General features: G+C 36.0%; 1 protein-coding gene across 2 annotated transcripts; it reads left to right on the forward strand.

The window, feature by feature from the left end:
- The first annotated feature begins 1689 nt into the window (after positions 1-1689).
- On the forward strand, positions 1690-14219 carry LOC100371694 (coiled-coil domain-containing protein 138-like). 2 transcript variants are annotated; one of them, XM_085497694.1, is made up of 13 exons: positions 1690-1845; positions 2564-2633; positions 3224-3433; positions 4473-4726; positions 5274-5426; positions 5764-5883; positions 8495-8695; positions 9061-9204; positions 9722-9844; positions 12349-12559; positions 12819-12995; positions 13132-13270; positions 13734-14219. In XM_085497694.1, the coding sequence occupies exons 1-13, from the start codon at positions 1789-1791 to the stop codon at positions 13885-13887; spliced, it is 2013 nt and encodes a 670-aa protein (XP_085353820.1). In that variant the 5' UTR covers positions 1690-1788; the 3' UTR covers positions 13888-14219. The 2 variants fall into 2 exon arrangements, with proteins under 2 accessions (XP_085353820.1, XP_006824873.1); XM_006824810.3 differs by lacking the exon at positions 1690-1845 and adding an exon at positions 2207-2414.
- The last annotated feature ends 3432 nt before the right edge of the window (positions 14220-17651 follow it).

Below are 17651 nucleotides of genomic sequence, written 5' to 3' on the forward strand. Positions count from 1 at the left end.
TAGTAGTAGTAGTACAACTGCCCTATTTTTATTACACAATTTGGCCAAAACATGTTGTTTTGTTTTTTTTGTAACTGCACATTATCATGACCGATATTTATGATTATATTAACATTTCATTATTCAGGGTGGATTGAATATAGCAGTGGTTTTTCGGCGTTTTTGGTCCGGGAAGGTATTCTGCTTCAATTATATACACATCGTCGGTATACAGCCGTCCCCGACGATGTGTATATTAAATATAGAGAATTTGTTCACATGTATAATGTTATGATAGCGACTACACGTTCGCACATTCGGTTCACACGCTGTTAGACTATTGTTTAAAGCGGGAGGGTTGTCGCCTGCTCACGAGCGGGAATTGAGTCCCAAGCGACGATAACAACACACGCTAAAAACGCAAAGGCTCGTGGGTAGACGCTCGTTTGTAAACAATGCACCGACAATGACACGCTATGGCCATCTGGCGCATGCGCAGGTGACGACTCCCCCGCTTTAAAATTAGAATCAACAACTTCAGCAAATTGCATGTTTAGGGTGGAGATTATAAACATATATTACAGAAATTTTATAAGTAGATTGTTTACGTGTTGTATCACGTATTTACATCCCTGGTAATCACGCGATCGTACCAACGACTGCAGCGTTTGGCTGGTCGCATGGTTAAAATCTGCCACATAACTTGTATAACCATTGTACTGTCGATACGAGACTACGTGCTTTTCAGTTTAGGTATTTGCACAGAATCATTTATACCAACAACACTTTATGTTTATGGCAAGTAGTAGACTGTTCTTTATGTACTTTTTGCAATGCGGATACAGAAACAGTTGAACATCTTTTCATCACGTGTCAAAAAACGAGAGAATTGTAGGGTAAATGTTTGTGATTATGGAAAAGCTGGACAAACAAACATGTACTATTATCAGATAGAGATAGAAGTTTGGGTCTTTATAAAATAAAGGATTGTCTTCTTCTGAATCATTTTATTTTGATGTGCAAACAGCATATTTATTTTGCTCGGAGTAAAAAATGTGAGGCAGACGTGATATTAAAGCGTAAAATACCAGATGAAAAATGCTTATTTAATAAAAAAAGAAATTGCTTTTAACACTGATACCATTGCACGATTTAACAAAAAGTGGAATTGTTTTAAGGTTGATAAGTTGTAAACATTGTCTTGTTGACAAATATTTGTGTTTTTCCTCGCCCAGAACCTGTAACCTTGTCTCGGTGTTTGTCAGTGGTCGTTTTTTTGTAATGTTTTTATTTCTCATCTGTAAAATACAAAAAAAAATTTCATTGATTTATACGAGTTAAAATTATTGTTTTTTAATGTCAAGATAACAACTGAGCCACACAAACACGGACATGTAGGTTCATGCATAGATGAATCTGACACGAGTCTGATGCGAATCTGACGTAAAACTGAATCCTTCCCAGCTTCACGCTCGCGGTTCGTACATGGATGTTAGTTTAGTAAGTCTCTACTCCAGAAATATATTTCCTTGTCTGCTATTTACATTCAAGAGCTGGCATTCAGATGTTGAAATAAATATTAGTGGCTCCCAGATAATTTATGTATTCTAAATGGTTATAAGTATATTTTGTACTATAAAACTTTTTATTTTCTGGATATCACATCTTCTCGCGAGAACTTAGTTGTGTGTCGGGGGGGGGGGGGGGCTCGAAAATTTAAAATGGTGGACTTTGGAGAAGTGTTTATGTTGTGCTAATAGTTGGGTGCCTGCATTTTGATAGCCTCTGATCTTCGGACATTTTTTTAACATGTACGGATCAAGCGGAGATGAATCTGAAACTGCGAGTCGTGGATTATATTCTTTGGTAAGTGTTAATTCGTGCTTGTATTGCATATCGCTCAACTTTATTACAACTTCAAAGTTCCGGGGTTGCTGATCGTGATTGCTGTCAGATATCACAACCTATTTGGTTCAATGATTTGTCGTCAACAATTAACGTAAATGAATCAACTACTAGTAAGTCATTGCGCCATTGTCTTTAAGTTGCCGCTTTATGAACACCTATGAGCGATGAAGTCCTACACAATAACAAATACTCACACGTGAGTTCTCTTGTATTCTTTCAAATCTAAAACTGACTAGAAAACAAAAGCCCGCCGGCTTCGTATTGACGTGTTTCGGCACGTTGGATCGTGGTTCAGTTTTTAAAATTCAAGTTTGATTTGACCGTGTATATATATCAACGATTGAAACCAGTTACGTGATACGTAGAAAAGTTTCGGTCGCGTTATTCGCCAAAATATGGAACAATTCATTCGTGAAATTCAGGCTTATTCGCCGCACCAGGAAGACGGAGATGTCATGGACATGGGGAGCCCACCGAAGATACTCAAAATGTCACTCTATACAAGTGGCAGCCCTGAAATATCAGAGGTACTAGTACTTTCGAAGCTTGACGATTTTCTATTCACTTTTGATAGATCAATCAAATAATCATGTTGTAGTAAATACTTTGGTTGAATTTAATTCTGAAAATAGTCACAACATTGTGTGTAAACACTGTATTTTGGTTTTACTTTTAGGGAACAACAAAGCATTCTAGTTTGGAAACAGCCACCTTAGATCTCCCTACTGCAACAAGAAGTATTCAGTGTAAGTAAGCGATAATAATTTCTTCTGTTTTTTCTTTCTTCCTTCTACTTGCAATATTACCTGCTTAATATTCCGACAATATTAACATCTTTTTCCCTATCTGATGTTTTCTGTCAAATTTTGTTGGGTAAGTGACAGTTGTAATATTGAACACTAACAAGTGAGTAAATACTGTAAACTGTGAACCGCTCTAATTTCGCAAGAATCAAATTTTCGAGAGTCAGTGAAAATCACAAAATTAAATAGCATTGAAAATTTCCCTGAGGTCCTACAATGTGTTGTCTCAATGACTTTCAAAGACAGTCTCTTAATGACAGTGTTGGGCAATTTTGAAATCGCAAACATTTCGAGCACTGGAAATTAAGCGGTTTACAGTGCGGTCAGACATGGGAAAATAATCTACTAGAATACAATTATATTCCTGAGGCTTTATCCATCTTTATTGTTGTGATTATCAGAATAAATAATAGATTGTTCAGACCTGTAGTCAAATTGATCATCTTCTATAGAAAATCTCCAAAATATCAGTTTACAATTGTTGTACATGCTGTGGATTTTTGTTTAAATTTGTGATAACTTTCTTGTTTCAGTAAGCGATACACCAAAGAGTTCTCCCAGTAGGGTATCGACTATATCGCCGTCTGAAGATCTGAATAATGAAGAAAGAAAACATTATAACAGAGCGTTAAAAGAACTTTATAAAATAGTCCAGCTGAGTAGCAAGAAATTAGAAATCTCCGAACATCAGTTGAAGAAGAGATTGAAATCCTTGAAAACAACTGAATTGGACCTGAGTGGAGGTAATGTACATTTTCCTGTAACTACTTTTCAGTACAAATGACTTTTACACATTGGTTGCATTTACAATGTACGGTACTCATTACAACAAATGTTTACATGACCAAGGCTCTGAAAGTAGATATTAATTCCTACTAACACACCGCCTGCTGAAGGCCTCTATGGATAGCCAAAATAATTGGGGAAAACGGCAATGTGTTAATGTATGTAGAGGGGAACATTAACAAAGTTATCCTGTGAATTTGATGAGTTTTAGAGGCCTTTCTGCAGTTCCAATGTGGTTTATGTGTTGTCACAGCATACATGGGACAGAAAAACCCGGCCGGTATATGTAGAATATGTCGGATACTGAGAGCCTGGGGTAAAAGTAAATGCAACTTAGTTATAGCTATAAATTAGAACAGGGAACATGGATACTGAACGTAAAAATCAAAATTCTTTTTCAATTTTTACCAAATAACTTTGTAAATTGTTAACCATTAAATAATCTTTCAATAAACAGGCACTTGGAGTTTGAAATAAGCATTAAAAAATTAGATGAATGTATGTGAATTTTAACTGTCATAATACTGTCATTGAAAGATCATTCCTATGTACACGCCACACCCGATACAATGTATGTATCATAGTGTATCACTGCATTCCATCACAATTCACCCGCTTAGCTCATGCAGTAGAGTGCCATGCTTCCACATCACTATTTGATCTGGAAATCATTTGTTCTAATCTGTGGAGTTGTAGCCCTGATTACAGTCAAGTAGGCTGGCCTCCTTCGGCTGATCATTCGGCCTCAACAGTCCTGAGAAGTCGTATAGACCGGGGAACACCCAGCTACAAATTTATGGCGGAGAGTCTTTCATGCAATCTCAATCTAGCGTTCATAAATACCTTTCCTGTGGCCGAAAAATGAACCTACAGCACTGGTACATGATGAAAGCTAGTTTTACCAATGAAACAACGTTTTTGTTTATAAATACCTCAAGAACAAGATGGTGGCATATATTTTCTGTTGACAGATAGAGTTTCTTTGTTTAATCGCAGATATTGAAGACACTTTAGTCGACAATGAAGACGACAGTGAAACCATGCAATACGAGAGTGATATCCAATTGACAGGAATCTCACCCAGACTTATTGAGATGTACGGTAGCAAACATCGTCGGAGGAAAATTGAAGATGATTTTAGTGATGATCATAGTGGTAGACTAAAAAGGAATAACATTGACAGAGATGAACCTAAAGTACCAGTACAAGAGATACATGCAGAGTTGATGAATATCCATAAAAAGTTACAAGTAAGATATATTTTTGTTTTGGACTCTTGTCATTACAGGGAATGTCTCATTTTTGTCAGGAATAATGTGAGGACATCATGTACTCTTTCTGATCACGATCTTATTCCATTTTTCTGAAAATACAATGGATGCTAATGTTTACTTATTTTCAAATCAAAAGTCCCGTAAACATTCTGTAAATGGTTTTGCACATTTTTAAAAGTATAGTGAGCATGTAGAAATATGTTTGGATGTCGATAACTTAAGTATTACTCAGTACATAGTTGGCATTCCTGGTTGGCATTCCTGGTTGGTATTCCTGGTTGGCATTCCTGGTTGGCATTCTGTGGCATTGTAGTCATTGTATCACTTTTCATTGGCATAGAAATTTACAAACAAACAAATGTATGGTTTCCACCTTAAAGTTCTCCTATACATTTAGGATCTATTTTTTTCTATCTTTTATACCAGTACTTTATTAATTTAGCTTTCATGTCTCCATGTATATAATCATGGAAACTATGCTATGATGGACATTTTCTAATCATGTTGTCTTTGTCTTTCACAGAGAGAAAGTGCTGTCTTGCGTGAACGAGAACTACAGTTAGACGAACGGGAACAGGCTCTTGAAGAGTTAGAACAATCTAGTAAAACAGAACAAGCTTTAATGTTGAAAAATGCACAACAAGAAGTCAATAGACGATGGATGATATTAGAAGAGGTACTTCCGAACAATATATCGATTCTTTGAATGATGTTTGTGTGTATGTATGACTTGCTGAGCCATCGTATATTACATCAAACAATTTCAGTGCATGATAACAAAAAAATTGTAAAACAATTTTTTTTTTCTGTGAATCTTATTTTTGGTTTAAATTGAGAATCCAAATAATATGACTGAATAGGATTAGATGAAAAAAGTTCAAAAAGTGAGGTGGTCATTTTGACAAGCTATATGCAGTGTGTGTGGTACTGATCACTTCAAACTTGGTGTACTATAAACTGAAGTTTTTTTGTTACTCTGTCCAAATTGTTAATAATCATTGTACATATTTCAGGAGCATAAAGCCGAGATTGAACACATGGAAGAAGTATTGAAAAATAAAATTCGAGAGTCGAAACGAGTGACAAGTAATTTTGATATTGTGAAAAAATCAAATGATTCTTTAAGGAAGCAAGTAAGTTGAAACAATTTGTTTATTCACAGTACCATATTAATTTTTTAACATGTTATTAGCTGTAGTCACATAAGGTTAAATGTATTTGTTATATTTGTATGGTTTCACAAGCATGATCACCACCCTTACGATAGAAAGACATATTAAAAATGTAGAGAATGATGTCCTATGATTCCATAGTTAAATTCCTGGGATTGACAACTTCCTATTACCGTACTCGACCGCGTTAGCGCCCATGCCCGGGCAAGCGCCCACCCCCCACTTTTGCACAATTTTTATATTTGGGGTCACATTCGGCAAAGCGCCCACCCCTTCAAAATGCAACTAATTGAAAACTTGGTCTTGCGTAACGAATCTTGGTAATCGTTTTTATATGATACAGCGTGGATATCGACCGCTGTGAACATGTTGTGAATGCGTAGAACACGGTAACCGTGCGTAAACTACGCTTCGACAATGACCTGTTAATACAAGTAAAATGCGGTAAATATTTCATGCCATATTCAGTTTACCTCTCAAAAATGGCTAGCTACTAGTTTTTTTGAAAAACCATGTCGTTTATTCGCTGAAATAAATTCCAACAGATCGTACTTCGACATCGATAATTCACTTCCGCATTGCGTTACCGGAAAGTCTTTGGGAATTTCCGAAGAATTGCGTCAGTGCAACACGGCATTCTGATTGGTAAATAACCAACTTGACTCATTAGGTCAAAGGATGCTGCTGCAGGTCAAATGCAAATGCATCATGGCGGAAAGTGATTTTCATTGAGAGTTTGCGTACGATCCAACACCTTCGTCAGTGGAGATAATATGACAATTTTGACTTCGACTGTGTTCCAACAGACTCAAATGTTTTTAATTTCATAAATTCTGGTAATAAAATGTGCATATTTTTGTGATTATTTTTGTTTCTTCCTTGTGAAAATCATTGACGACTCAACTAATTTCGTAATTTGATTTTCCCTCAAAGACGTAATCTGTCACTTGATGAATCAAATTTTTCATTTGCACTCTTTTTCGAGGGGGGTGCTCGGGTAAGCGCCCACTCCTAAAAAATCGTGATTTTTTGAGTTGAGGCCCCTGGACGCTTACGCGGTCTAGTACGGTATATGGCTCCATTATACGACTGCAAAGTACAACCCATTTTGGTACAGTCTCCATTATATGGCTGCAATGTACAACCCATTTGGGTACAGACCCCATTATATGGCTGCAAAGTACAACCCATTAAAGTACAGACTATGTTGTATGGCTACAGAGTACAACCCATTAGAGTTCAGACTCTGTTGTATGGCTACAGAGTACAACCCATTTGGGTAGTCTCCATTATATGGCTGCAAAGTACAGCCCATTTGGGTACAGTCTCCATTATATGGCTGCAGAGTACAACCCATTTGGGTACAGTCTCCATTATATGGCTGCAAAGTACAACCTATTTGGGTACAGGCTCCATTATATGGCTGCAAAGTACAACCCATTTGGGTACAGTCTTCATTATATAGCTGCAAAGTACAACCCATTTGGGTACAGTCTCCATTATATGGCTGCATAGTACAAACCATTTGGGTACAGTCTCCATTATATGGCTGCAAAGTACAACCCAGTTGGGTACAGGCTCCATTATATGGCTGCAAAGTACAACCCATTTAGGTACAGGCTCCATTATATGGCTGCAAAGTACAACCCATTTGGGTACAGTCTCCATTATATGGCTGCAAAGTACAACCCATTTTGGTACAGTCTCCATTATATGGCTGCAAAGTACAACCCATTTTGGTACAGTCTCCATTATATGGCTGCAGAGTACAACCCATTTTGGTACAGTCTCCATTATATGGCTGCAGAGTACAACCCATTTGGGTACAAACTTCATTGTATGGCTGCAGAGTACAACCCATTTGGGTACAGGCTCCATTATATGGCTGTAAAGTACAACCCATTTTGGTACAGACTTCATTATATGGCTGCAGAGTACAACCCATTTGGGTACAGACTTCATTATATGGCTGCATAGTACAACCTATTTGGGTACAGTCTCCATTATATGGCTGCAAAGTACAACCCATTTGGGTACAGGCTCCATTATATGGCTGCAAAGTACAACCCATTTAGGTAAAGGCTCCATTATATGGCTGCAAAGTACAACCCATTTGGGTACAGTCTCCATTATATGGCTGCAAAGTACAACCCATTTTGGTACAGTCTCCATTATATGGCTGCAAAGTACAACCCATTTGGGTACAGTCTCCATTATATGGCTGCAAAGTACAACCCATTTGGGTACAGTCTCCATTATATGGCTGCAAAGTACAACCCATTTTGGTACAGTCTCCATTATATGGCTGCAGAGTACAACCAAATTGGGTACAGACTTCATTGTATGGCTGCAGAGTACAGCCCATTCGGGTACAGGCTCCATTATATGGCTGCAAAGTACAACCCATTTGGGTACAGGCTCCATTATATGGCTGCAAAGTACAACCCATTTGGGTACAGACTTCATTATATGGCTGCAGAGTACAACCCATTTGGGTACAGACTTCATTATATGGCTGCAGAGTACAACCCAGTTGGGTACAGTCTTTAATTCTTTTCATGTTATTACAAAGGTTGCAGATCTGCAGGAACAAAACAAGAAACTTGAAAGCCAAGCAAGTAGTGCTAACAGCAGATTGTTAAATCTACAACGGAAACATGAATTCTCTGATAGAAACAGAGACATTGAAAATATTCCACTTGTAAAACCTAGGAAACAGGATAAGGACACTCTGAGTGATTCTGGTAAATCAACAACTGGTAAACAGCCAAAGGTTTGTAATCAGTGATTGAAAATATTAGTACATGTACTTTATGGTCATTTTAATAGGTAATAGATACTTTGTAATTGTTTCAGAATTCTTGGAAAGCTAAGTTCAGAAAGTGGCAAAACAACTCACAAAGATTTTCATAAAAATCTAGTTTTTCTTTCATTCCTAATATATATCACGCCAGTGACACAATTGACATGTGCTGACAATCCCAGTGTTCATAAAATCTTGCGAGACAGATATATATTTGTGGAAATACTAATCAAGCAAGGAAAACAAATAGTTTGAGTTCCTGTCAGGTTACCAATTCTTGTAGTGTGCACCTTATAGCAAGCATTAATATTCAATTATTCCTTGTCATTTTATAGTACCCGAATGCAGCGTATGACGTACTTGCTATCTTACTAGAGTGGGTCAGTGAAGTTCATCTCAGACGTGTATCTACCGATTTGACAAAATCATTAGACGCACTGCCAGCTGATATAGCAGTCACTCAGGAAAGATGTCTCAAAGTAAGTACTAACATGGAATTATCAGTCAACAGATGTGTGCTCTCTAACATCTCTGACACTGATGAGAGACAATAACTGAATGTAAGTGAGGTTATTATCTCCCACCAAATATGCTAATTTTACCCAGAGAGATCTTGTATCTGCTACCAAACACCCAAACGTATCATTTATAATCTCATTATAACATGCTCGCACAGAAAATACTCTAAAAAATCATTGATGATGTCATGTGTTTGATTCAGATGCTATGCAGCGATGCCTCATGGGGAGTTTTCCCTACTAAATATGCAATATATTATCATTTTTTGCAATAATAATTAGTATTAGTACTTGTACCAGCACTATGATCAGAGCTCACTGTCATGCGATCTATATTCAGTTAAATATTTGAACCAGTTTATTCAGTTTCGGGGCCAGGGGATCACAGGTCTTCTAGTGCCGAATATAATTTGCTAGATTCAGACTAACCATGTTAACCATAATGGTTAATATAAGTTTTTACTATTTTTTTAAATAGATACTTCCACCACTAGTTGAGATACTACATTGTCTACCAGCATCACATACAAAGATTCATCTACCATGTCTACAATATATATACTGGTCTATATTATCATTGGAACACGTACAGGGAACACAGGTACAGTAATAACATGGGTCTTTCATTACATCTACCACGTCTACAATATGTCTACTGGTCTATATTATCATTAGAATATGTACAGGGAACACAGGTACAGTATTAACATGGGTCTTTCATTACATCTACCACGTCTACAATATATCTACTGGTCTATATTATCATTAGAATATGTACAGGAAACACATGTATTATTATTAACATGGGTCTTTCATTACATCTACCACGTCTACAATATATCTACTGGTCTATATTATCATTAGAATATGTACAGGGAACACAGGTACAGTAATAACATGGGTCTGTCATTACATCTACCACGTCTACAATATATCTACTGGTCTATATTATCATTAGAATATGTACAGGGAACACAGGTACAGTAATAACATGGGTCTTTCATTACATCTACCACGTCTACAATATATCTACTGGTCTATATTATCATTAGAATATGTACAGGGAACATAGGTACAGTATTAACATGGGTCATTCATTACATCTATCATGTCTACAATATATCTACTGGTCTATATTATCATTAGAACATGTACAAGGAACACAAGTACAGTAATAACATGGGTCTTTCATTACATTTACCATGTCTACAATATATCTACTGGTCTATATTATCATTAGAATATGTACAGGGAACACAGGTACAGTAATAACATGGGTCTTTCATTACATCTACCACGTCTACAATATATCTACTGGTCTATATTATCAATAGAACATGTACAGAGAACACAGGTACTGTAATAACATGGGTCTTTCATTACATCTACCACGTCTACAATATATCTACTGGTCTATATTATTGGAACACATACAGGGATCACAGGTACAGTAATAACATGGGTCTTTCATTACATCTACCACATCTACAATATATCTACTGGTCTATATTATCATTAGAATATGTACAGGGAACACAGGTACAGTATAAACATGGGTCATTCATTACATCTACCATGTCTACAATATATCTACTGGTCTATATTATCATTAGAACACGTACAGTGATCACAGGTACAGTAATAACATGGATCTTTTATTACATCTACCATGTCGACAATATATCTACTGGTCTATATTATCATTAGAATATGTACAGGGAACACAGGTACAGTAATAACATGGATCTTTCATTACATCTACCATGTCTACAATACATCTACTGGTCTATATTATCATTAGAATATGTACAAGGAACACAGGTACAGTAATAACATGGGTCTTTCATTACATCTACCATGTCTACAATATATCTACTGGTCTATATTATCATGAGAACACGTACAAGAAACACAGGTACAGTAATAACATGGGTCTTTCATTATATCTACCATGTCTACAATATATCTACTGGTCTATATTATCATTAGAACACGTACAAGGAACACAGGTACAGTAATAACATGGGTCTTTCATTACATCTACCATGTCTACAATATATCTACTGGTCTATATTATCATTAGAATATGTACAGGGAACACAGGTACAGTAATAACATGGGTCTTTCATTACATCTACTATGTCTACAATATATCTACTGGTCTATATTATCATTAGAATATGTACAAGAAACACAGGTACAGTATTAACATAGGTCATTCATTACATCTATCATGTCTACAATATATCTATTGGTCTATATTATCATTAGAATATGTACAGGGAACACAGGTACAGTAATAACATGGGTCATTCATTACATCTACCATGTCTACAATATATCTACTGGTCTATATTATCATGAGAACACAGGGAACACAGGTACAGTAATAACATGGGTCTTTCATTACATTTACCATGTCTACAATATATCTACTGGTCTATATTATCATTAGAATATGTACAGGGAACACAGGTACAGTAATAACATGGGTCTTTCATTACATTTACCATGTCTACAATATATCTACTGGTCTATATTATCATTAGAATATGTACAGGGAACACAGGTACAGTAATAACATAGGTCTTTCATTACATTTACCATGTCTACAATATATCTACTGGTCTATATTATCATTAGAGTATGTACAGGGAACACAGGTACAGTAATAACATGGGTCTTTCATTACATTTACCATGTCTACAATATATCTACTGGTCTATATTATCATTAGAATATGTACAGGGAACACAGGTACAGTAATAACATGGGTCTTTCATTACATCTACCATGTCTACAATATATCTACTGGTCTATATTATCATTAGAATATGTACAGGGAACACAGGTACAGTAATAACATGGGTCTTTCATTACATTTACCATGTCTACAATATATCTACTGGTCTATATTATGTACAGTGATCACAGGTACAGTAATAGTACAAGTCTTAGATTATTTATGTCCAAGTCCATTGTACAGCAAGGTTATTTCCTGGGGCATGTAATGTAGCTCTCAATCTTCCACACATGAAGCAAATACACTTAACCTCTACAATGCCATGGATGGGTCTGATGACTTGTTTGTCTGGTTACTTTCAGAAAACTGCCATGTCATCAACTTACCGGCACCTCGGTGAAGAACTTTACAAACCAACTCTTGTTAAATTTGTAGAAGTTGAAAGGAGTCCCGGGGGTAGTGTGAAGACAGTCACACAGCCAGAGAAGAGTAAAACAGGATTATTTTTCAATAGTAGTATTTTACATATAAGATTGCTGTCTTCATTAATTATACTCAAGACATTAACGCAAGGTAATCATCACTCTGTTATTATATGGTAATCTGAGTTTTTCAAAACGACTCAATCATGAACATAGCCAAGCTAAGTGGGATTCTTTCACCTACAGTATTAGAAATAAATGTTGCTAAATATACCATATGGAGAAAAGAAGATACTAATCAGGTTTAAAACATTGCCAAATCAAGTGTTCTGTTTGCACTGCACTGGTCTCCCTGCTTCCAGAAAGGAAGAACCCTGACTATGGCCGATTTCTTTGTTTTCTTTTACCAGTTGACTACCTAGCACACGTATTTGATGTCTTGAAGAATGATCTGAAAAATGACACAACTAAGGAGTTGTTCACCCACTACCAAGGTACAGCAGTGATTTTGCCATATATGAAAGGCACCAACAAAGCATTGGTTGGAAACGTTGTAGATTCCTTCCTCCAGATGTCTATGGAATCAGGTAGGTCAAACCCAAGGTTATGTGCCATGGTTATCACATGAATAAAGGAGTCATCATTATCATCCATATTACATTTCACTGAAAATTGAGCTTTAATGTTGTTTTCACAAGAATTTTTTTTTTATTTTGTCCTCAGTTATTTTGCCGCAGTTTCTTGAAAGCTGCAGCACTGAAATATGGTTTAGGACATGCTCTCTGTTGTTGAAAACTCCAAATTTGAATATCAAAATGCTGGAAAAACTCAGTATTATTCTGCAGAAACTCTCCAAGTTAAAGTAAGTAATTTCTAAATCACATGGTTCTGTGACTCCCCAACAAAGTCATACCTTGGCTGCTAAATATTTATTTTAGGAAATCATATAGATTTCACTAATATGTTATCGGCCTTTAGTGCAGTCTTTGACGATATGCTGCCCTCTGGTGTTGAATAATGCTGATTTTATTCTGATTATATACTGCCCTCTATAATTAAATTATGTTCTTTCTTTTGAAATTGGTTTTGTTTTCATTTATGATCGAACAGTTGTATTCTTTTGAGGGATTAATCTCAGTGACTTGCCGTACTGCTCCAGAATTATGTAAATTTTTTTTTTTTTCAGTTGAAATTCACCAAAACAAATGTTTTACATTATTTTTGCAGTAGTTACAAATGTGCTGTTAAAAAATTTAATTATTTTTTTTTTCTGATAAAATAATTAATTTTTTAATTTTCTCCTATGCTTCTTTTTACTTCTTCAGAGTCAACAAACGATACTTTGAAGTTTATTCTCTAAACAACATAATCCAGGAAATGCAGAGAACCATCGGTCCAGACAATCCTTTCCTTTCTCTTAATCTCAAATCCATTCTATTTAATTTGGGAATGGCAAAGACTCTCACTTCAGTGTCATAGTTCAAATGTCATAGTTCAAATTATGTACAGTACAATCATACAAGTTTCCAAAGCTTAAATATATTTTGATTTTAGGGAATTTCGGAAACAGTCAGTTATAGACACCTTAATTGTCCATTAGAGATATCGCCAAGGGTAAATTAAAAAGGGCCTGCAATTTCTATACTGATACCAATACTGTGTGATGAGATCTCACTACATATGAAAAAAAAATCAATTTAGCCCAGCATTTATAATCGCAACTATTGAAATGCGAAATTACATTTTGTTATAATCAAAGTAAAAAAATTGTACTCCGTTTTGTGAAAAGCAATAAAAACAACAAACAGTGATATCACGATTTCATTTACATTGCCTTCTGTCACATCCCATCAGTGTCAAACATCTTTAAAATATTTCATGCAAACAATTTCAGCCGTAGAAATTTAAATGCATGTTTTAAGGCTCCAGAGTTGATTTTATGCCCAAGAAAATATAATAGAACACTAAAAAAACCTTCAGAATTCAAGTAGAAACCACTTTACAGAAACACATCGATACAAGCTATTAAGGCATCAAGTGCTTTTCAAAACCGTTCTTTCTGATGGCCTTTTCCCTTTATAGTTGAACAATCTATGTCAAATTCAGTAAGGGATTTGGAAGACCTACTTAACAATGTAATTAAGTTGTCTTTTTGCTGGTGTCAGTATTTTTTAATTACAGGCACAAAATACATTGACCTTGGCTTATATTTGCACAGGGATAACAGTTCATGAGAAATATAATTTTCCTAGTCAGGAAAATGAAAATTCTTTGCTGTGGAAATTCTTTCTCTGTTAAATCTTAAAGATCTAAACATTTTGCTCTGCACAAATGCATCATGGGAAATGTAACTTGAATGGCCCTTCATCGTTTACTATGTATATAAACGTTACTGGATTGGTTACACCTATGTACTATCATATAATGTACACTATTGTGAAATTGTCATGTTTAGATAAAAACTTTTACTTGAATAATCATTTCTTGTTGATTATCTTGTCGGTTTTAATCATGCCTTCTCATCAATATTTAGGCTAGAATTATTCTATAATCATGTCAAACTTGGAATGATAAAACCTACAAAACTTCCTGATTGTCTTCAACAGAAAAGAAAAAAAAAACTTCACACATTCTCATTATCAAGAAGAGTGATTTCATGGAGCACTCCGACCAGATGGTCTTTTCTATTATACACCCAGAGCCGCAGTTTAAGGTTTGGCTCGCAAAAAAAAACATATAAAACATTGGAGCATTTGCTATAGGGATGGCTCTGTGTCCATCTGTGAATGACTTCTCAAAAAACATTAATACTATTTGACCTGGTTTTTGGTGTATGACAAGTTACCAAACAAAAATTATGAAAAATTTGTCAAATGACTTTTTTTCTGACATAGTGCTGATGTTTGTTGTGCAGACGCCTTCGGTGAACCTCTACAGAATTATTCATTTTGTGATGATAATGAAAATTTTCTATTTTCAATGAAAACTTTTGTTACAAAAAATATATATTTTTGACTTTTTTTTTTATTTTTAAAACCTTTTGTTGTTAAATAAAATAATGTACCGTAAAAACCCTCAAATAAGAGCCACTTTGTAACACTTTCATTTCTGGGTGGTGCTTATTTGAGGTAACATGTTGACAACTTTGTAGCCAGTGGCTCTTAAACCAGGGTCATCAAACTTGTTCATTGTGAAATAGGGAAAGGGATAGGCAAACACACACACACAACCAAAATAGACAAGTAATTATTAATGATGTATCATTGCAATTAATTTATTCTGTAAAAATACTGTTATGGGAATAACAAATGTCAAATAAATACGACGATTCGACGTTTCATCGATAATGTGTAGCAATGCCTGAAGTCGGATTTGGTAGCACTTTCAGTGTCTGACCCTACACTCGGATCACTTGTACCTCCGTTGTACAATTGTTTACCAAGTTTGGAACGGCAAACTTTTTTCTTGAAAACTGGGAATAACTTGGGTGGCTGTGGCTGGCGTTGTGGTTGATTTGGTGACGATATAAAATAGTTTCGGATAGAATTGATCTGACCAGCAGCGACAGGAGAAGACATACTTGCAAAGCAAGCATGGAATGAATGAAGAAAATGATGCCCAATCACTTGTATTTATGGCAAAAACAATAAATAAAAACACGTTTTTCTATAGATTTTTACAGCTTGGGTACTTGGGCATTGTTTTAATTGCGCTAGACGTCTGACAGTACAGCTTTGGTTTATATTTCCTGTTTCATAATCAAGCCAGCTTATAATGATATGTTAATGATATTCACGTACTTCACAGTCCACGCAAACGGGGTCAAACTATAGCCCCACCCATATATAACCAAATACGAAACGATACCGAGAAAGTAACAATTACATGTATTAAAAATAATTTCCTGTGACCAATCGGAGAGACGAAATCATTCACGAAAGCCCAGGCCTGTTACAAGGCATTTTCTGATTGGTACAAGTTCAGATTATTTTCAATTCTCACAAATAGCTAATTTAAATATTTGGGTCAGCGGGTCACGTAGACTTCACTTTGCTGTAAGACAAGTTGATCGCGCAAGTTTGTGGAACTAATCCATTCGACTTCAATTTTGATTATTTTCGGCAAGAGAGTCCTCTCCAAACTAATGCCAGTTATTTTGTTACTTCCCTGAAGTTTTTGTCTCGAATCACCCCAAAACGAACGTCTCAAATGAAATGCAAAAAATAACCCAAAATCACGATCAGCGAGAGTGGGCTGCGTAATCATTACATTCTCACAGTCGGAGCATTACAGCTCCCTGGTCGGAGCTACGTCACGATCCCTCAAACGTTGCCAGGACCGGATTAACACCTCTGTTTTCCCCCACGCTAAGGAAAAAATCTTTTGTTTTCTGCTGACTTCCTGTTCCGGTCCGTCTGTGAGAATGTATTTTCGATACCTCCGATTTTCCGATAAAGGCGTTCTAAAATCGTGACGTTCTTTACTTGGTTATAAAGACAACATTGACAATGAATATCCATGGAGCTAAAAAAAAATCTTTTTTTAGCTCCATGGAATATCTCAACGTGATCCTTCGGTGTTTCGGCAAAAAACATACTAGTAGTTACTAAGAATAGTTTGTGAATTGGTCGATTGTGTGTCAGAAATATAAAATGGACAAGTTGACAGTCACATTCACGCTCTCAGTTCATTTCTTTCGTCTATCATTCTTCCGTTCTCAATTACACAGGACATCAGGCAAATTATGGGGATAATCTTTATTTGTCTCACACCTTCTATGGGGCAATAAACAATGCAGGGTGGAAGTGAGGCACGACAAGCTCGGTGTCTGCCTGATTGTAAACAACCTGGCGGCTGGCGCTTATTTCAGGGTTCTTATTGACAAAACCACTCAACTCTTGGTGGCTCTTAATGGAGGGTCAAATGTAACAAATTTTCACTGAGTGGCTCTTAATTGAGGGTGGCGCTTATTTGCGGGTTTTTACGGTAGTCTGTTTTGTGAAAGATTACTGAATATGAAAAGTTTGAATACTGCCAAACAATTACTGCCATGAGTAAAAGCTGGACAGGAATAAAACTAGATTTTTACAACATCTTTTACAAGAATTAATCGTCCTTAGACATGACTTGTAATAAGGCTCTTCATTGGCTACTTGATTCAACTTGTTAGCCAATCAGGACACTCCTGCTTTGTATCATGAGTGATGCATCATTTATGGAGTGAGTTTGAAGTACCTTGCAAG

This window comes from Saccoglossus kowalevskii, chromosome 4, assembly GCF_978046115.1.
Source record: "Saccoglossus kowalevskii chromosome 4, keSacKowa6.1, whole genome shotgun sequence".
In the NCBI taxonomy this organism is placed as follows: Eukaryota; Metazoa; Hemichordata; class Enteropneusta; family Harrimaniidae; genus Saccoglossus; species Saccoglossus kowalevskii.